The 22,600-nt window shown below is 35.7% G+C and overlaps 3 protein-coding genes across 3 annotated transcripts; all 3 read left to right on the top strand.

Moving 5' to 3' along the window:
- Positions 1–2,824: 2,824 nt before the first annotated feature.
- On the top strand, positions 2,825–3,694 carry MONOS_7760 (uncharacterized protein; the record flags this gene model as incomplete). The annotated part of the gene is made up of 1 exon (XM_067878110.1): positions 2,825–3,694. One exon carries the CDS (start codon positions 2,825–2,827, stop codon positions 3,692–3,694), a length of 870 nt encoding a protein of 289 aa, XP_067724095.1.
- Positions 3,695–15,094: 11,400 nt separating this feature from the next.
- On the top strand, positions 15,095–16,096 carry MONOS_7761 (uncharacterized protein; the record flags this gene model as incomplete). The annotated part of the gene is made up of 1 exon (XM_067878111.1): positions 15,095–16,096. One exon carries the CDS (start codon positions 15,095–15,097, stop codon positions 16,094–16,096), a length of 1,002 nt encoding a protein of 333 aa, XP_067724094.1.
- A 4,415-nt stretch (positions 16,097–20,511) lies between these two features.
- MONOS_7762 (uncharacterized protein) lies at positions 20,512–22,352 on the top strand. Its single transcript, XM_067878112.1, has 3 exons — positions 20,512–20,684; positions 20,852–21,023; positions 21,077–22,352. The coding sequence occupies exons 1-3, from the start codon at positions 20,517–20,519 to the stop codon at positions 22,213–22,215; spliced, it is 1,479 nt and encodes a 492-aa protein (XP_067724093.1). The 5' UTR covers positions 20,512–20,516; the 3' UTR covers positions 22,216–22,352.
- Positions 22,353–22,600: the final 248 nt, after the last annotated feature.

Below are 22,600 nucleotides of genomic sequence, written 5' to 3'. Positions count from 1 at the left end.
GACAGTACTACGGGAGGTCCCAATCAATCGACAGACAAGCACAGGGGAGGAACCCTTGGAAGTCTGCGAGAGCAACGAAGAGGCACTGAGCCCATCCGACCAAAAGAAGAGGATAGATATAGAAAGCTCGATAGATCGCGAGATGGGAACAGGGAGAGAGAACACAGAGGAAGACTCCGTATATCCCCACGGGACAGAACAGGTGAACGATCAGGAACCCGAGAGGGAGGTAGTGAAGAAAGTCTGGAGAGCTTCTGGGACTGTTATCGAGTCCCTAATTGGGAGCGCCCTGGAGGAGAGCTGGAAGATAGCTACTGCAGATACTCTCGAAGGGAAAGAGACCGCACAGATCCAGACTGGTCAAAGGACACCAGAAGTGAGGAGTTGCGCAGCAGTGGGACCACCGAAGGAGCCACTCCCTGGGAGACTAGTGAACAGGCTGAACGAGTGGAGGAAGATTGGGGGGGACAAACTAGTGAGCCGTGGTATAAAAGCCCGATGGAAAGATCCCCAATCCCCAATTTCACTCGAGGAGAGAAGGCACAGACAAGAGTTTCGGGGAACAACAGAGATGACAAACAATTATGTGTCCCTTTTAGAGGAGGAATTGAAGGAAGGAGTGGTGAAACCCATACAGGAGTCGGAGGTAAAGTGGTTCAACCCGACATTTATGGTCCGGAAGAAGAATGGGAAGTGGAGGAAGATTCTGGATTGCAGAATCTTAAACGAGGAAGTGCTAGGGAAACACTTCAAGATGGATTCCCAGGAGACAGTTGTGGAACTCCTGGAGGAGAACGATTGGATGACTACGCTCGACATATCGAGTGCTTATCAACATGTCAAAGTGGACGAGCAGTTCAGTCCCTTTCTGTGCTTCAGCTTTCAAAGGCAATGCTACACTTACGTGGGGATGCCATTTGGAGCAAAGGACGCGCCCAGAGTATTCACGAAGATAATGAGACGGGCAGCGTCATATATCAGAGAATATTGGAAGGTAAAGCTGGTTATATATCTGGACGACATCCTCCTCATGCACCCAGACAGGGATGCATTGAGATCGATCTCACAGGAGATAGCCCAGTTCCTGAGAAATCTGGGCTGGAGACATTCAGAAGAGAAGCTGAAGTTGGAACCCACAAGTGGCGTGGAGTTTCTGGGATGGCTGTGGAACTCAGAGAAGATGGAAGTGACGCTCCAAGAAAGGAAGAGAGTGCTTCTCCTGAAGGATGTGCAAAAGTGGATAGCACATGCAAGGAAGAGGAGGAGACAAAAGACGAGGGACTTAGCAGCACTCCTCGGGAGGCTGAATTTTGTGAGGTTACAACACCCACCAGCGAGCTTGTGGATGAAGCGCATGCAATACGTGCTGAGGCATGCAATAGCCCGCGGAGGCTGGAACGGGACAGTGATACCCAACCCAATGATGTTAGGAGAATTAACACATTGGAGGAAAACTCTGCGAGAGAACAGACCAAGGAGTCTGAGGAGAAGGAACAGACCAGCAGAGCTAACAACGGACGCTTCGGAGCTGGGATGGTGTGCAGTATTAACAATACCAACAGAGAACAAAGAGGAGAAGATATATGTCCACGGGAGTTGGACCCTCCAGGAGAGCGCATTAGCGATAAACGAGAAGGAGTCCAGAGCAGTGTTGAGGACTTTGGAAAGGAAAGGAGCATGGCTGAAAGAACAGAAGATAGATCATATTCGTCTGAAGACAGACAACATGTCCACGAGATGGACAATCCAGAAGAAAAGGGGAGCGCCATCGCTCATCCCAACACTGAGAGCATTGGAGAAGAAACTGAACAGCCTGGACTTAACAATACAGACGGAACATCTCCCGGGAGAGCAGAACACGGAAGCAGATGCACTCAGCCGGATGGCGAAGAAGCCGGACTATGCACTGAAGGGGGAGAAAGTCGCAGAGATATTACAGTCAATCGCACCGAGAACACTAGATACAATTTCAGAACAGATTGCGCCGGTGCCCTGCGGAAGTACTTGGAGACTATCCTCCATGAGAAGGAAGAGAGAGGAAGGAACACCAGAAGACGACATAGTGCTAGTCCACCCGTTCCTGAGAAACATTGGACGAGTGATGAAAGAGAAGATGAACGAAGCTCAGAGGAATCTGACGATTCTGATTCTGCCAGCCTGGCGGGGGCAGACCTGGACCCCGCTACTGCAGCCTGGGCATTTGACAAAGACCCTGGGGACCTTTCAGGAGTGCATGACACCGGGAACGAAGATGAGAAGGGAAGGCTGGAAATTACCCCCAGGAGAGGTAATAAGCGTTATACTGGAGAAGAGAATATTCAGGGGAGAGACCTCTTCTTAACATGGGGAGAACACGTTGGAGCAAAAGACATAGCAGCAGCAATACTTAGAAATCAGAAGAGTGAGAGAGATACGTGGAGAGCCCTGCGAAGATTCAAGCAATTTCTAGATAGAGAGAGCATGGATGACACTGACCCCCTCACAACGAAAGATGCTAAATGGATTATGGCAGAGTTCATCGAAACACTTTCGAATACAAACCTCTCAAGTGGAGTGATAAATCAGACAGTACGGAAGGTGCTGGATTCTATTAACCTCTTCAGAGAGACTAAGGTTGACGTGAAAGACATAGAGACATTTCTAAAGACCTATGTGGGGGAGAAACCAAGAAGAGGCAAACGATACAAATCGATGTGGGACTTGACAATCATCACGAAATGGGCAGAAGCCACTCACGATATGAAAGACCCACAGACCCTCCAAAGGAGGGCTCTCATTTTTAACCATGATATTTGGTGCGTTAAGACCAGCAGAGCTGGAGAGGATGAGAAGAGGGACAACGATACTTAGAGATGATTTAGCCCAGACACAAGTACAAACAAAAACATCAGGGGGAGAGACTGTTAAGGTTATTATAAATAAGCATCCAAACCCACGTATCGATGCGGTTGTAGCGCTCCAACGCTGGATGGATTATATAAAGACAACCTTTAGAGACGAACATGTGTGGTTCGATCTCAGGGGGAGGCAACCTGCAAACTTGCAGAGGATTAAAGAAGAATTAGTGGCTGTCCTGAGAGAGAACGGAATACCCGACACATTTACCGCGTACTCGATAAGACACGCTGTGATAACACACTTAGCAAGACAACAAGATGCAGATTGGAAAGCAATCAATGCGTACGCGAGATGGGCGCCAGGCTCTAGAGTAGCCCAGGAGTATTACACCGTGTTACCGGTTCAGGACACGAGATGGATCCTGGAGACAATCGGTGGCCCAGTACCCCTGGCAGAGAAGGGAGGAAAGTCGGAGAAGGACAGCAAAGGAAAAGAAATTTCAAATGAGAATACAGAATCTGAAACAAAGGAGTATCCGGAAGAAACATCACAATCTGGGGGAGAAGCGGAGACGAGCAAGAGAAAGAATTCGAAGAGACGAGGGTCGACTCGAGAGAAGAGTTCGCATCATGAGGACGATATAACACAACCCACCAGGGGTGATGAGACACCTTCCATAATTCCCCGCAGCATCATGGAGCTGGCGGAGGGCAGACAACCTGCCTCGCAGAAGAAACTCGAGACCGATCGGAGGAAACGCGGAGAGAGAAGCATAGGACAAATTGTCATGCCCGCTCAGGTACAGAAGACCCGATCGAGAACCCCCCGAAAACAGCGCAAGAGGGGGAGGGAGTAGGGATAGAGGCCGCACCTTCATCCGCAGTCCCTCTGGTCATCCGCCGCACGGCAAGGTGCTAGGCATGAGGGTTTAAGATCAGAGGAGAGAGGAGAACGAGGGATTTCAAGACTCATTATTGAGGAGCAAACCTGCTCCTTGCGTTCGTATATTCGCTTTATTGCGAATTGATAGAACGCAGTGAGACAGGATTTGCTCCGAAATAATACTAACGCGGATGGAGAGACTCAGAGCGGCTGGGTGCGTAAGAGAGAAACATATTTGGAGGAATATGACGAGAAAAAGGGCGAGATATAAAAGGATAGAGGTAAAGATCAACCGCCCGAAGATATTAATGTGCACCTAGAACCTTTTTGAGAAACGTGGAAACAAATAAAAAGTTCAAGCATGATCCTACTCCTTTACAAGACTATTATTGTTTTTACAGAGAAGAATTGAATATTTAATATGTAGTGTGTGATGATTGGGGTTGCTCTGCTGATGCAGCAGAAGAGTGGGAGGCAGAGCATAATACACGCAGTTTTCTTTTCCACGCCTCGCGAAAGCGAGAGTGGTTTTTCTTTCTGCTCCGTTTTTAATTTTCGCCTCACCGGATCCCTGCACAGCCTGCAGGAGGGAGCTCCGAGGGGTATGCCCCCTGCCCTCTGGTCTTCGAGACCATGGCAAAGGCGAAGTCGGTGGTGAAGTGAAGCGGACAATGCATTATTTTATTTTATTATTATTAAATTTTAATGCTATTGTTTTGTTTTTTCATCTCGCCCTTTTTCCACGTCATTTGGTAGGGCGAAGTTTTTCACTCAAACCACCCATAATTTAAGATCAAACTCATTATTGAGGAGCAAATCCTGTCTCACTGCGTTCTATCAATTCTTTCATATTCATTTCATCAACTATTTCATTCATTTCTTCGATTTTCTGTTTCTGCTCGCTTTCTGGGCAATGCTCTAACAAAGAGAACAATTCTTCCATGATCATCAAAAATCATAAAACATGTGATCAAAAAAAATTCAACAATAAAAGAAAACTCGAAAATTTCTCTGAAAGGGAAGACTCCTGAACATCATTATTGCATTTATCTTTTTTGAGCATTTCCATTCTTTCTGTTATGGAAAAGATCAATATGCTTAAAAACTTCAAATAAAAAAATATCATCAAAAATAACTTTCCATGTTTATAATTGACAAAACAAAATAAAGGCCAAACTCAATTCCTTTTTTTAAAGGAAAATGAATGATTAACAGGCGTTACAAAGAAGCCAAAGTATTGGAAGGATTTTGCAAAATACGAAATAACTTTATTTCTTTCTGATCGGACCAACAATCATTCATATCATTGAAGTGAATGAAATTTCGATTGAAATCTTCAACGAAATGATAAATATTCCACATATTTGGTGTTGAATGAAAAAAAATATAATTTTTATTTCTGCATTCTGAGCAACAAGAAGAAGCCAAAAGACTATGAAAAGAACTTTTCAAAGAAGAGACAAAAAAGAGCAGTTGTTCACAAATCGTATATGCACTTCAATGCTTCTTCAAATAAAAATTCAGACATTTATTTTTCTTTTTCGACACTCACATTAAGAGTTATCTGGAAGCATTTCTTCATCGAAATGACTTTTTCTGCAATTTCAGAGTGTTTGATGATTTTTGAAGACGTTTCAGATTTCATGATTGATAAAAATAATAGATCATTGGGATTCTTTTGTAATGTGTTCCTTTTTTGAGTGGGTTGTCAGGCTGAAGGAGTATTGATGGAGGGGATTAAGCCTTCACTATGAACATTTTTTTTTTGATTGGAAACATGATAGCCGAATGCCAAAGAAGCTGCTCGAAGCAACAATGGACAACAGTGATAGTCAAGCATTGAAAGAGATTCTATTCTAAAAGATTTTGAAGCTGAGCGAAGATGAAAGAATTCGAAAAGGAGAAGGAAGATTAATGCAACATGCAGAACCAAGCTCATGTTGTATTATGAATTCATTTCAATACATTAATCATTTTATAGCGATGCCACTTGACGTGTATTTGTCTGCAAGGACACTTGTTTCGTTTTTTGGAAAATCATCATTTTGTGTTGTTTTGATGGTTTCAAAAGCAACCTGCAATCACTTTTGAAGGCACTCACATTCATCTTGTTTATTTTATTGAGCTTCTGGCAGTGTCTTCCTTTTGAAAGTGTTTGTCTTGTTTCCTTCAATCAGAATCGTTGAATCACTCAGAGCATCTCTCAACGGTCACTCGTTGAAGAAAGCAGACATGAATGGAATGGAGACACTTCTGCGGGCAAACGAGACTATCTGCATATTCAAAAGGGGAGAAGAGGGAGAAGAGGTAGAAAAGGAGGGAAAGATGAAGAAGAAAACAATATTAAAAATTATAATAGCATTGATATTATGAAAAGCCTGATGAATGCACCATTTGCATAGAGTCGCTTTGATGTTACCAACAAAAAGGAAAGAGAATACGAAAAAAGCAACAAAACAGAATTCGAAAGTCCAGAAGTTTTCAAGAGTGAAAGTGAGGGAAAACAAGAGAAAGATAAATTAAGATCATCGCTGACAATTTTTGAAGCTGCTGTATCATCAGCCTCTTCTTGTCACACTCGTCTTTCCTCCTTCCTCTTATTCTCCGCTTCGCCTTCATCATGTTGAATGGTCTCGATGACTCATCCTTCATCATTTCTTTTCCTCTTCACATCCTCTGCAACATCTCTCTCTCTCCTTTCCTCTCCTCCCTCTCCACCAGTGGATTCGCGCACTCTCCTTTTCATCCTTGTTTTCTTTGAAAGTCAGCACTGCTAGCATTAATTCAAAGAGATGAAATCTGTTTGGAATGGTAAGGTCAGTTGAGAGGAAATGTGGCTAATACGTCTTAGGAGTGCAAGTAAAAAAATATGGAAATGTTTATTGTTTTCTATTCTTTCATTTTTTTCTCTGTTACTGATAAACATTTAATCCATCTTTTCTTTTTCTGATTTATTTTTTTCCTTCTTCTTCAATTCATCACAAATCCATTATTCCCTCCTTCCCATTCCAGATTCTCTTTATCTTCAACAATACCATCAAATCCAGCATCCTCTTCCACACTCCATCTTCTTTCAATCATGTTGCCTGGAACAAGATTTTTACTATTCTTCCCAACATGGATGAAAACAAAGAAAAAGATGAAGATGAAGACGAAGAAGAAGCAGAAGTGAAGTGAATGAAGAAATAACCAATCAGGAAATGGTGAAGAATGAGGACAACTTTGAAGAAACTCAATCCATTTTGTTGGATGAGGAAGAGGGTGTTTGTGCTGGATGATATTTTGGCGAGTGCTAAATGAGCAATGTTACACAAGCACTTGTTGCAAAGTTCATCAACCAGCTGCTGAAAAGGGAAGATTATCATTGTCGAAACACACTGCATGAAATGTCTGCCTTGTGTTGATGCAGCCATCGCGATGGAAGAAAAAGAGATGATCAGAAAGGTCAGTTGAGTGGAATAGTTAAAATGGATTATGGTGATGATGAGGGTATTGGTTGAGAATGAAGGAGAAGAAGAGGGAGAAAAGAAAAAAGAAGGTAGAAGAAAAAATGGGAAAAAACTGTGGAAGATGATAATAAAAGCACATACGGGTGGAAAAAGATTTAGTCAATGTTATTTCTTCATTTTCAACATCAACTTCTCTATTCTATTTCGAATTTTCTTTAATTTCATCTCAACAATCTTCATTTTCATCCTATTCCTTTTGGCTTTCCTATTCACCTTCTTCTTTTCCTTCCTCTCAGCTTCAGTGTCTTGTTCTTTCGCACTAACTGTGCCATCTTTAATATCGTTAAAATCTTCCTCTCAACTTCTTCTTCATATTTATTGCAATCCTTTCACTTCCTTCTGATCAGACAATTGACCTTCCCACGTATTTGTGCATTTCAATTAGCAACTCCACCAAATTGAACCGAAAATTATTTTATTCACATATCTTCCTCTCAACATCTATTCACCAAACACACATTCATTTCATTTTACATTAATTATTCTGATGATGAAAATAATGCCATCAAGACATATTCATTTCATCTGATTCAAATCGCATTCTTCTTCGGCTTCCTCAATGAATCACAGAAATGATGTTGATTATTTATTTCATTCAACATCCCTCAGATCCAACAGTAGATTTTGCCTTCAGCATCAATTAAGAGATTCAAAATGAATATTCATTCTTTCATAAAAAAACAGCCTAAATAAAATTACAATGGGGTGATTTTGAGTCGTAGAAAGCCGATCAATCTGTGCGAAATCAAAAAAAGAGGATGATTTTGCCTTTTTTTTGGAATCTGAAGGAATTCACAGAAATTATAAACAAAAAGGCATAAAGAGATACTTAGTTAGGATCAGAATGGACATTTTCAGATTTAACAATTCCACAAACCTTCGACTAGTCGCGGAAAATGAAACAATTTGATAAAGCGATTTTTGGGAAAAGCCATATTTGAAGGGAAGTCATTTGAGATGCAAGCACGAATTGGATGCAATCATGTTAAAATCGGAAAGTGAAAAAATAAATGTTTTTGAAGAAATTTCTGATATAGGGTGGTTTTTTTATCCGGACATTTTTTTTATCCGAACATTTTTTTTCATTGGCGTTTCTCATTAAATAAAAACTGAAAATAGAAAAAGCATATTGAACCAGGTTTGAATACATATTAAATGTCCATACAAAAAATTTTTCTTGTTAATTGTTGTTTTTGATGAAGATCTTGGGAATTTTTAATTTATTTTTGATCATTTGTTTTGTCAATTTCACACTTTCTTTCTTTCTTTGTTTATTTTTAACTATAAGGCGATGAAACACACACAATGAAGTTTTATTATTGCAAATGTTATTTGTCTTTAACTATTTTTTCGATTGTTTTTCGCATTTCATCATTTATATGAAAATTTTTGAAAAACTGTAATTTCCAAAAAATATATTTCATATTATTTTTTGTTAACCAAAGCATCATGAAAATTAGATAAAAATGTTTAAATATACAAATTTATATGTCATGTTAAATGAAGCAAAAAACGAAATGAGCATATTTGTTTTTATCAATAATTTTTTTATGTTGTGAAATTAACAACATTTCACAAATTTTTAGCATGGTTAATACACAATACAAGTTGTCTTCTTTTCATGCACATCACATGAAACATAAAATAAACATTGTGTCTCTCTTTATTTTCTGTTTTCAAAAATTTTCATAAAAATGATGAAATGCGAAAAACAATCGAAAAAATAGTTAAAGACAAATAACATTTGCAATAATAAAACTTCATTGTGTGTGTTTCATCGCCTTATAGTTAAAAATAAACAAAGAAAGAAAGAAAGTGTGAAATTGACAAAACAAATGATCAAAAATAAATTAAAAATTCCCAAGATCTTCATCAAAAACAACAATTAACAAGAAAAATTTTTTGTATGGACATTTAATATGTATTCAAACCTGGTTCAATATGCTTTTTCTATTTTCAGTTTTTATTTAATGAGAAACGCCAATGAAAAAAAATGTTCGGATAAAAAAAATGTCCGGATAAAAAAACCACACTAATTGAAGAGAAGAAACAGATGATTTCTTTGAGAAAAGAGAATTTTGATCATAAAATGAAGAAATAAAATCAGAAAGGGAATAATTAAAGAAATATTAGTTTTTGAGTGGAAGTCAAGTGTTCAGAAAAATAAATGATGATATACGCTTCAGTTGAAAAAGCTGTGAAAGTTCATGAATTTTTCTGACATGGAAAATGGAAGAAATTTCGATGAAAACAGATTAAGTTCATCATTTCCTGTGATTTTTGTATCAGCTGCGCTGTAAGTGAGTGTTTGAATGGGAACAAATATTGAGGTAAGGAGAGGGAGTGTGGAGTCTTGGAGGAGGGAAATGAAGCCAGTGAGGGCATACTCGATGGTGGCACATGGAGTCTGTTGGGGTCTGCCACAGGCATCTGCATCAGTTCCATTGCTGGAAACGATTTTGTTCTGGCAATAAGGGGGAGTCAGCCATTGCACACTGCATTGTCAACTGTTCCATTATTCCACACTCTTTGTGTTGAAGTTGTTGAGCCACAGTTCTCGAATGGATATTGAGCGACACTGCTGCCATTTAAAAAGACATCGTTTCCCATGCCATTTGTTGCTGTGTTGCCATCGAAGAAGCAAAAAGAGATGAATCTTATTTCATTCATCCAATCAAATGTACTGGTGTAATGTATACCAGCGATTCCATAAGTGGAAGAGGCGATTAATTCATTTTTGATAAACTGACAATCATCGACCAAAAACTGAGTTGGTTTATTTTATGGAGGGTTATGAAATGTGAGAGAACCAGCAGAATCTCCACCAGAATTTGCAATGCATTGGCATTTGGTGAAAAGGAATTGGCCGCTTGATGGAAAATCGCCGATCCAAAAATACCAACCAATTCCGCACCAGTTTGTTATTGAACATTTTTCCACTCTGTTTTCCGAAATATGATAAATAGAATTTGATTGCTTATACCACGTGTTGACAGCACCTCCATGTACTGTAGAGCAGTGTGAGAAATATGATTTTGTGATGTTTATTTTCAACAAACTTTCACAATTCAATGCTCCACCATGACCATTTATAGATGAGCATTTATTGAATGCACAAGAAATGATTTCGAGATTTGCGTTTGTGCAGTTGACTTTCAGAACACCTCCATAATCATTCAAACCATTTGGATCGTTCCATTCATGCAATTCAAAAAGATAGCTTCTCAAATTAGAAAAGGACAATCTTTTTAATTCCTTTCTTTGAGATTCATTTCCCACATGAATTACAGGTCCATTGGTTGAAGAGCATGTTTGGTGAAGAAAAGAGACATTGAAGGCAGAGAGAGAAGTGAAAGGATCGTTGAGGTTGGGGATGATGGTTCAATCAATGGATTTATGTGTGTTGTGAAAAAGAAAGAAAATGTTACAAAAAGGATAAAGATTTGACGAAATGAAAAAATTGGATGTTATTAATGCAAGCTTATAATGTGACATGAAGCATATAGAACACTTTTGCATTTATTAATGTTTTGGACACAAAAATTGATCAGAGAATTTTCAAAAAATACAAAATGAAAAAAAGCGATACATAGCAAATTCGTTATTAAAAAATAAACTTGTCTGCGCAAAATGAACATAATTGTGTAATCAATGCTAAACAACTCTAGTTAAATTATAATTCATTCGAAATATACAAATGAAATCGATTAATGAAATAAGGAAAATTTTTTATTTCTAAAGCACTAAAATATTTTATTATTTGGACAATTAATAAGCCAGCTCTTTTTTAAAATCCGGACTTTTTTTACACATATTTCTCGATGCGTTTCGAAAAAAAAAAAAAAAAAAAAAAAAAAAAAAAAAAAAAAAAAAAAAAAAAAAAAAAAATTATTATTATTATTCACACAGGGACACATAGGAATATGACGCATCGGTAAGAGCAGAAGATTGTGACACCAAAAATTATTAAAGCTTGTCATTCATCTTGCACAAAAATCATGCGATATGCTTTAAATAAGATAAATAATAACAATATTGAGGAATGAATGGGATCAATTGAATATGGTCAGGGAAAAAACTGAGGACACTTTAGTTAAGAATGATTTTTTGAATGTTAATTGAAAACTATTCCAAATCAAAAAACAGTTCTGGATAAGCTTTCTTAATCACAAACTTTGAATGCATGTCGAAATAATTGCCTCTTCAATAATAAATTTCATCAAATGGAATGATCAAATTTTCATAAATCACATGAAAAAAGAAAACTAATGATCGCCTGCCCCTTTCAATTAATTTTCACCGACAAAAGACTCAGCAGAGTTTGACAGATTATCAACAGACGATGAAATAGTTAACTGTCTTCTGAAACAAGATGGAATCAAACCTTCAGATCTTGTGAAAGACAAAATTATAACTCATTCTTCCATTTACCGGCATATGGCTTCAAAATATGCAGGGCGTGATCCTCATCATGCTGGCAGACCAGAGCTATTCAATAAAGAAGAAATCGAGGAAATAGAAGATTGTGCAATTGCTCAAATATCATCCACAAACAAATTGACAGTTTCAGACATTATCAGATTCGTGTGTTTCTATTTGTTCGTTTTATTTTTTGATAGTGCATTTTCGATAGTCAGAAAACGTGATAATGAAGAAAAAGAAGGAATGCACACCAACGCCTGAAGCCAGGAAAATCAGCAAAAAATGGGCACGCAGGTTGATAAAGAAAAGTGGATTATTGAAATTAATAAAACCAACTTTTTTAGATCTTCATCGCCATCAAGCGTCGACAATTGAAAATATGAGGAATTGGTTTTCGTTGTTGAAAAATGTGATTGATGATTATAATATTTCATCAGATTTAATTATCAATATGGATGAAACTGGCATCTTGATGAAGCAGTCGGACGAGGAAATAGTTATCACAAAAGAAACTCAACATGCTTTTTTGCCAGAAGCACAGCGTAAGAAAAATTCAACATTATTTTTTTCCATTTTTGCAGATGGGACAACACTTGATCCAATCATGCTATGGCCTTCTCAGACCATTTCCGAGGATCTAAAGGAATTGAAGTATCATCGAATAAACTGTTTGGCAAATGGGACAGGCTGGATGACAAAAAGAGATTTTGTGAAGGTTATGATAGAAATATTATTGCCAAAAATTGATGAAAAAAGAGTAGAGCTTCATGGACAGTCTTCCTTCGCTTTGATTATGCTTGATGGGCATTCCTCTCGTCTAAGTTTTCCAGTGATATCTTGGTGCAGAGATCATTTAATCCATTTATTAATTCATCCGTCACATTCAAAACATCTTTCTCATCCGCTGGACATGTTCGTATTCGTGCATTTCAAAAACAGCTTTAAAAGAACATTCACGGTTCCTTCTGATTCGTCTATTTATTCTTTCCGGAAATCATTGATTCCAGCTGTATCAGAAGCTGTTTGAAACTCTCTCTTTACGAATTGCGAGGAAGTCATTCGAAGTTTGCGGAATTTTCCCATTTGACACTTCAGCCTTATATCAGTGTCTTCCGCTGAACATTGAAGTCTTATCGATGGTTGAAAAAGCGGCAAACAATTCTTCACTTTTCAGTAGTATCAGCATGTAATTAATAACAGGAGATAATTATTTCAAAAGCTTTTCCATGCAATTCGAAAAAAAAAAAGAAAAGTCAGCCAAATAGCTCAGTAACTAAGCAGGATGGCGCAATGTCTGAGGTGAAGGAATTATCTAATGTTAAGGACAAAAGCTCAAATGAAACAGGACCTGTTGAAAATGTCAACTTTCAAAATCATGGAAGGAAAACAATTATTCACGATGATATTTCTGCCGAACAATCTGATATTTCAAAGGATCGAGAAGAGCAACAAGATACATCAAAAAAAGAGATTCTTTTCCCCAGTGAAAAAAGGAAAAGAAAACTAACTTCAGAAAGCAAATGGGGATCCATCTTCAATTACAGTTAAAAAAAATTTAATGTGAGTCACAAATTATTTATTCTTTGCTTATATAAACATGATTCGACGTTATTCAACAGTGCTTTGTTTTCAATTGCTTTTAAAGCGCCAATCTTTTTTAACTGATATTTTTGATGCAAATTCAATTCAGATATTTACATCTGGCTTATTCGATCCACCCAAATACACGAAAAACTCGAAAGTTTGTAATTTTTTTATGCAAAAGTGTTGAATTGTGTCAAAAAAAAAAGCTGAATGGAATATCCCACGTTTTGTCCTTATCTCGTGTTTTATCCCTGACAATATAAGTGATATTTTGCGGAAAAAAGAATTAAATAATATTGTCTTCAATATTATTTTTGAAGCATTCAACTATCCACAACTCCAAAATCATCTTCCGATGAAACATTATTGAAAAGCATGATATTGCATCAGATTACCGTGCATTTTATTATAATAATTCTATTTGTACTTTTTCTTTTCAAATAGAAAAAAATATGACAACATAACAAATAATTTGAATATTAATTAAAATCTTAAATTGTTTGTTTTATTAATCTTTCAATTAGGCCTTTGCGACAACTCATTTTTTTAATTATTGTGTCGGTCGAATAAGTCTTTCGTTGTCGAATTGTTAAATTTCTCAATTATTATCCAAAAAGTGTGTTATCATCGTTTTTATTGCAAACTTTCTCAATTTATTGAATTCCTATCAATTAATTTGTGTTAATTTTTAATTCAAATAAAAAAAGAATAAAAAATTATCGAAAAAATTTATAATTCATTTGATCGAAATACATTCGTTGGAGATCCGATTTGTAAGCTATGTTTTTATGCGCCAAATTAGAAAATAAGTTCAATTTCCTTGTGAGAAAAGTTTGATGCAAAATTTTGCACTCTTAACTTTGAATATTTTCTTTTTTATTGTTAATTAATTTATAAAACGATATTGTTTGTTCATATGCATTTATTTCATTATCTCTTGTTTCATAATTTTGATGTTATTGCTTGATATGCAATATCTGCATATAAGACATAAATAAGAAAGCAATCAATAAAGAGATTCAAATATATTTGTTTTATAAAAAACACATTGTTCAGAACAGGTTTGAGGCAATTTTTCTTTTATCTAAGATTATTTTTATAAGATGATGATATTTTGTTGTTCTTATTCTTTTTTTTTCAACAAACAGAATCAGATAATATATCAAATCGTTAATTTCAACAATAGAATTGGTTATTTAAACAGCAGTCAATTGGAACCTTGCAATCGAACTTTCGACATTCAGAAGTTCAAATTGAAGATTACTCGTCAAATATTTGTTTTTTTTAAAACGTTTTTTATTTTGTTTGTTAATTTTTGATGCTTTTTGTAACAAAGAAAAATAATATTCATTAAAGGTTAATGATTTTATAAGCCATTTGTCCGATAAGTTGCTTCTTCTTCTTCTTCTTCTTCTTCTTCTTCTTTTTCTTTTTCTTTCTTTTTCTTCTTCTTTCTTTTTCTTCTTCTTTTTCTCTTCTTAATTTTTCTTCTTCTTTCTTTTTCTTTCTCTCTTCTTCCCATTTCTTTTCCTCTTCCTTCCTTTTCGCTTTCTCTTCTCTTTTTTTTTTCTTCTTCTTCTTTTTCTTCTTTTTCTTCTTTTTCTTCTTTTTCTTCTTTTTCTGCTTTTTCTTTCATTCATTCTTTCTTTTTCTTTTTCTTTTCTTTTCTTTTCTTTTTTTGCGAAAATCACACACTTGAAAACAAATGTTTGAGTTGTGATATTTAAAAATGGTAATTTGCATTGATTGAATCTCTTATAAAAATGTTTTGAGCTGGTTTATAAATCGGATAGAGCAATTCAGAAAAACAGGAAGAGATTGTGAATGACAACGTCAGAAAAGATCCGAAGTTGATTGAGATGGTTACAATGGAAATGTCACCTGAGGAGCAGTGGAGAAGAGCCGAGAGAGAGGCAGAGAAGAAGAACGAAGAGAGGATGAAGAAGAGAATGAATGGGAAGGAGATGGTGCATTCGGAGTCTGAAGAGTATCTTTTGAGCGAGAGTGGCTCAACAGAATATATTTTGGGAAAGGATTCAGATAAGATCCCTGATTGGACCTTAGAAAAGGAGGAGGAAGAAGAGATAAGGAAGAGATCTCCTTCTCCATCCATTTCGTCCACTATCACCACTTCGACAACTGATTCAGATTCAACATTTGTTCGAGGGGAGGATCTGTGTCCAACCACCTCGTCGATGTCGAATCTGGTGGATGCGATGGCCTGCTCGTCTCCTCATGAGAAGCTGATCGTTGACTTGAGGGATTCGCTGTTCATGCTGCTTCATGGGCTGAATAAGACAAAAGAGATGGCGATTGGCACTCTCCAGGAGAGGGAGGTGATGGCTGCTCAGATCCTGTTCTGGGTGGCGAATGGGGCACTTCATTCATTTGATGAATGCGAAGTGCCACTTCAATCGCTGACAAATCTGAGTCCACACATTGTGTTGTTTTCAGAGCATATGATCATTTGCATTGCGATGCACTCGAATTGTTCATCAGATTCAGACTCGGATTCATCCTCCATCTCTTCTTCAACAGTTGTGACATCTACCAGTGATGATGGCGATGAAAGAGATTCTCTGCCCTCATCGGCATTTGAGGATGAGGAAGACAACAGGAAGGAGTGCATGAGGTGGAAGGCTCCGGAGCTGCTGAGCGGAGCAACGAAGAATGCGACGAAGAAGACGGTTGTGTTTTCTGTTGGGATGATGGTGTGGGAGTGTGTGACGCTGCAGATCCCGTTTGGGGAATACGAAGCAGAAGCTGCTGGGCAGAAGATTGCGAACGGGGAGAGGTCAAACTTGGAAGCAATCCAGAAGAAAACACTCAAAGAATGTGGTGAATGTGTGTCTGTCAGGTGATCCCTTAGAAAGATTATCGCAGACTCCTCTGAAGAGAGAGTTTATTCAACGTTATCCAACAGGCGCTGTGATGATAACGATGTCAGATGCAATTTGTGAAAGTGATAGAAAAAGAATGAAAGAAAAAGAAGTCAATTTTGAAAGAGGAGTGTAAAACTATTCGAAATGAATATATTTCATATTTTAGGCAGCAAAGAGTTTTGAACGGAGGAGATGAAAAAATTGAGAAGAAGTTGAAACTTAAAAAAAGGAGGCAAAATAAATGAAAAACTCATATTATCTTATGAGAATCTTTAAAAGTGGAAACGAGAACTTTTAAGTGATGATTTTGTGATATTTCAGTTTTGAAATGCAATTTCAAATGTATTTATCTATCAATCAAAATTAAGATTGATTTATTCAGGATAGAAATGACATTCCAATGACAACTAACTTTTTATTTTTCAACGAATGGTTGTTGTCATCGATGAAAATCAAATTTAAAATCACATTAAAAAGAGAATGAAGAAATAACTTGTGTAATTCGTTTTTTTCTTATTAACGATTTGAGGAAAGTTGCAGCTTGTTTCCAAGAGTCAACATTTAATAGTTTTTTATCGTTGTTTCAATTGACGTTCAGAATATTATCTTTTAGATAATTTGAGCTTAAATAATTATCAGTGTTTCAAAAACTGAAATATTAAAAAAAAACAAATTAATCAATTGTTTTGAATTTATGTTATAAAATGAAATAATGAAAACTTTCAAAGAAGAAGCAAAGAATTCAGCATTTCCAATGAAAGAAAGTGTCTTCTATCCCCCACGATACGACGAAGCCTTGAAAATAGTCGCTCGCAAGAAGTCTCGCTACAGGGGAAAGTTATTAAAGCGAAACAAATGTTTGAAAAAATTGAGTGAAAATGATCAAGTTTACTAATTTCAGAGAATAAAACAAAACAATTATCAAGCACAACAGACTGATGACAGTCAAAAATAAAAGAAGAATACAAAGCTTCCACATGTTCCATAACTTCTTTGTTTTGGTTTGAAAGAACATTTGACGCATATTGATGAAATCCACTTTTCATTCTTATAAACCAATCCATCTTTATTGTTTCGATAATGCTTCTAATTGTCATTTGTTTCTGATCCATATTTTTCAATTTTCCAAATTCAATAAATTCACTTGAGCCAATAAATCGAAGATCATCATCATTTTCAGAATTGTCTGAGGATTCGTCATCATCATTGATTTCAGCAACTTCGCTTCTTTCTTTGCTCCTTATTTCATTGGTTTCTTTTTCACTTTCTTTTCTTGTGAAATATGTATTGGTCTCTTTCTGGAAAGTTAAAGACGAATTAAAAGTGTCAGGAAATTCGTCTTCTTCAGAATCTCTTTCAGCTTGTGATAATCCAAAAATATCCAGATCTTCCTCATCAATTTCTTCTTGATCCATTGAAGAAAATTCATTAAATCTTAACGGAGAATTTTCTGATACTATTTTGAGTAACTGAATAATGTGCGTGTCATCTGGATTCTCGTTATCCATCTTTGGAACAGTGATTGTTATATGAGAAGATGAATTGCTTTCCTTTTGAGTCGATGAAGTTTGCTTTTTATTTTCGCAAGGTTCAGGATTCAACGAACGAAGAATGGAATAAAATGCGTCGATTGTGAAGGGGTTCGATTCATATGTCATTGAAGATGGAACATCAAACATTATTTTTCGAAAAGATAAATCATTTCCAATGAACAAATCTTTCACAGTTTTTTGCTTTGAAGTTTCATTTGGAAATACATTTTGCTTGTCTGTTCTTTTCATCTTGCAGATTTTTCGATGATCAGTTTCCATTTCATTTTCAAAAGAAATCGAGTTCAAACAAGAAGGAGAAGAAGTTGATTGTTTTGATGGAATGGAAGGAAAGGAAGGAGAAGTGGAAGGAGAGGAAGAGGGAGAGGAAGAGGAAGAAGATGATGAAGAAGAAATTGCATTGGAGTAAAATGACGAAAATGAGGGTGAAATTGACTTAAATAAGTGTTCGCGACCCTGGGATTTTGATGAATCTGCTTTGTTCGTAATATTCATATCAGAATGTTGTAATTCATTATTTGAATCAACGTGTTTGGAAATCGAACAAGCAGTTTCCACTGAAAAAGCCAGTTTATATCCTTCTTTTAACCTGCACAATTCTGAGCAGAATGTTTCGGAAAATGATCCTGCTTGATAAAGATTTCTTCCTGTTGGTGTCAAAGAGAAGGCTAAAGAAATAATATTCCCTCGATTTCCTGCCAAGAAAAAATTAAATAAAAGAATTATGATTTGACGTAAACCAGATCGCCAGTTTTCATCGGAAAACTCTGCCAGCTCTTGCACCCAAATGAACCGTGCAAATGCCTTCAATATCTCAGGGAAAATATCACCTAACTTGATTTCTTCCTTTTCAAAGAACAACTGAAGTTCTTTAAGAGGAAATAAAAGTAGTTCATTTTTGATCACATCATCAACAAAAATTAATTCCTTCAATTCAGAAAAACAATCATTATGATAATGTTTTCCAATGAAACAACAAATGTCATAAAGACAAAGCCATCTGGTTTCCACAAATGTGGGGCATTTCAGAATAGAAGGATTTCTTCGAGAAAGGATTTTCACTTGTTTGGAATATGTAATTATTGAATCTCTCAATTTTTGAAAGAATTCATTTTTTCTGTAAAAATGACTCACCACTAAATTAAGCAGATGATTGCAACAATACACAAATATTGGAGTAGTTCCTGTGCATATCGATAAAGAGTTTTTAGTAATATTTTCTTCACTCAAACTTTCAATTGCTTTCCGTTGAGGAAGCAAACCATCCGTGCAAAAGCATCGCACTTCTCCATGAAGATCTCTGATTTCCGTTAAAATCTGTGTAATGAGCTTCAAATAGTCTGATGAAGTGTAGCAAGCTTCATTTATCCTCCAAAAAATGGTTTTGCAAATTCCTTCAATGGGACTACTGTAATAACTGTATATTTTTAGCTTGCAATAACTCCTCCATCAATCATCACTCCAACCATAGAATTATGGATTATTTTTTTCCTTTCAGCGATTATTTTGTTCACTTCATCATGAATGACTGAAGAGAGTTTTCTGTGATTTAAACGTGGAAAAATGGACTCTGTTGACAAAGAAGGATATTGTTGTGAGATCTGTTTTTATTTTGAAATAAAAGCATTAAATTCCGATGAGTAAGCAGACAAGAAAGCTATATTACAATGACTGATCAGCTTCAAAAAAAGACTAATTAAAGAATCATATTGAAAATGATAAGGCACGATTTTCTTTGTTGCAAAATTTGTTTGATAGCTTGAAGAACATGGTGATTTTAAATATTGAACGATACAAGAATTATTCAACAGAGAACATTGATGATTGCATATCCTTTCGCTTCCTTTCCTTCCACATATCCCGCAATCGACTCCTTGCTTGCTGTTAGGACATAAATAGTATATGTGGCCATCCTTTTTTTAACGAGCCATCATTTTTGACTGGAGTGTATGCTATCCAAAGTTTGTTGTTGTTCACTTCAAAGTGAACTTTTCCAATTTCTTCACCTGTATTGTTGGGGTGTTTGTAATCTTTTTTTTAATGAAGAAAAAGATATGATGTGACTTTTGATCGTAATAAATCTTTTTTACACATTTTCCAAAATTAGTGGTTTTCGAATATTCCAACTTAACAAATGAACAATTATTTCTTTTCAAATCTTTTTTTTTTCTCAATTCATCGCTCTTTGAAAAAAAAATCAAAACGATTCATTTTTGTTCAAATTAAACAATGTTTTCAAACCACTTCTTTCGTCTTAATACAATTTTGTAATTCAAGAGGAAAAAAATTAACGAAATCATAATCATTTGAAACTTCCATGATATCAGCTTTCTGAAATAAAAGTTGATCTATTCGACAGATTGATCAGATTGACAGACTGATCTATATGACAGGCTGATCAATTCGACCGACTGATCTTTGTCGAAAAAAATAAACAATGTTTATTTATGAATTGTTAATATATTATTAATTATTTGAAAATACATGTGAATTATATCTATCTTATTTTGTTTGAATTGAAAATTTAAAAAAGAAATTCGAAAAAATGCAATAAACATTTGAATAAATTTTTTTTGTCGGTCGACTTGTCGAACGCTTTCAAAAAATGTCGGTCTGTCGCAAAGATCTACTTTCAATTTTGTATTTAACTTTATGTTTCAATTAAATGCAACCCATGAACAAATGAAAATTAGATTTTTATGACAATGTGTCACAAAATTGTGAAGAAATTCAGGGACCTCAATCTTCTGCTCTTTCCAAATTATTTGTTTCTGATTCTTGAATTTAATAACGAATCTTTGTTAGATAATATTGGATGTTTATTCACTCAAACTTTCCCATAACAGCTGATGTCTTTTCGAATATGTGGAAAATCTGCAAATTCAAAAGGAGAAAATTCACATATCATACAAAAATTAAAAATTGAAGACATTTTCCTACAGAATTGCCCAATATGCCTTGATTTAGTGAACATTCAGGCTGGAATATTGCCATGCAATCATTTTTTCTGCTTTTCTGTATGTAACAGAAAACTTTGAAACTTTTTAAAATTATTCGATAATAAATTTATTTTGTTGTTAATATAACCATTTCTGAAGTGTATTTCCAAATGGAGTGACGTATGTGGCATTGTTTACATTGTTAATTAATTTTTTTGAATTTCCATTGCCAAACTTTTGTAAAGGAAACAAACAAATGTCCTATTTGCAATTCCAGGTTTAAGCTTATAAAAAAGATTGAGAAGGGGCAAGCCAAAGAATCAATAATAAATGTTAATGATAAAGATCAACATAATGACGGAGGAATAGAGCTTGACCCTCAATTGATTGAAGAAGATTTCGTCGCAAGGCTTCAAGGTCTCATTTATTTTTCCTTTCATTTCCCCCCTTATTGTTTCGCTTTGAAATAGATGCTCTTGAAAACGGACAGCCTGTACCGCCTCCTCCAAGATCTCAGGATTTTAGTTTCATCTCGCATCGTAGCGGTGATAGCGATGTTCAAGTATTCATGCATCCCACAGCAGAATACTTGACAAATCCACTTGTTGAAAGTCAATGTTTTGAGCCTGTTAATCATTTTTCTTATTGCGACGAATTGATAGTTCCTCATCACAGGCCTTCATTTTTCCAATTTTTTCGTCAGCATCACGGGATTGACGATGAAGACGATGACGACGACGATGATGACTTTGAAGATGATAGAGAAAAAGAAGAACTCGAATTTTTGATGCATTTCAATTCGATGGAAGAGTCTGAACCATTATCCGATGAAGAGTTTGATGAACATCAAAATGAAATGGACATTGAACAATATTCAAAAGAAGATGGAAGAGATTCTCATGGCACTTGTCAAACAGAGCTAAGAAACAAGAAATATGAAGATTTCCAAAGAGCTGATGATAAATGCAGTGCAAAAACGTTAAAGAGCTCGAGCATCCAAAGAAAAAGGCTTCGTAGAGATGCACTCATAAAGAGGCACATGCATCTTCTTAAAAGAAGAAGGCTACATCGTATAACAAACTCTATTAATTCTGTGAATCCTCAATCTGAATCTTTGATTGGCCCCAAACAACTCTCAACTGTTCATGGCCAAACTTCTCGCACTTCTCTTTTCAATCGTTTTCAAAGTGCAAAAGACAAGAAGCATATCAGACAACGTGCGAAAAAGAGTCTTCCACAGGTTATAACAATCTGCACATTGGATGATGATCATAAGACAAAGGAGAAATCTGAAGCTTCATCATCATATTCTACTCAACAGCTGGTTGATGGATCGTTTGAGGAATTTTATTGCCAAAACGAAAAATCTCATTTGAATGAAGATAGTGACAGTAAAGAAAGAATTAATGAAGTTGAAGTCAAGCCATTGTTTTGTGATGATGCAGAAGAGAGCGAAAGTATTGAAGACGATTATAACAAAGCGAATGAAAAAAATGGAACCAAGATAAAAGATTCCGTTTCAAAGCTTGAAGAGGATTGGGGAAAATCGCCATCCGACAGCGAATTTGTTTTACCGCAAAAAGCAAAAAGGATGAGAAAAAGAAGATGAACTTATAACATGATTTATTACATCATAAATAAGAATAAAATTTTCACACAAATGATTTTGTATTCAACTATTTTTTTGTTTGTTGAAATTTTAATCAAGATTTTAAACGTAAACCAAATATAGTGTATCGTTTATGATGATTAATAATGAAGTATTTTTAAAAGAGATTCAAAAGCAGTTGAAAATACTGTCAATCATCTCTCGAATGAAGTTTCCATATTTCAACAATCTTCACTTCTAATTTGTGAAAATTTGAACAAAAATTATAGGTTGCAATCATTACGAAAAATTCTTTTTTGATTTACTGTTATTTATTTTGATTGTTTGTTTAAAACTTTTCAGTTTTTTCAGTTTTGAAGACTTTATTATTTTTTCTTCTCTCTCA

Source organism: Monocercomonoides exilis, assembly GCF_001643675.1.
Source record: "Monocercomonoides exilis strain PA203 chromosome Unknown scaffold34-1095894, whole genome shotgun sequence".
Taxonomy (NCBI): Eukaryota; Preaxostyla; order Oxymonadida; family Polymastigidae; genus Monocercomonoides; species Monocercomonoides exilis.
Note: the sequence above shows the minus strand (reverse complement) of the source record. Positions and strands in the feature narration are given on the sequence as shown.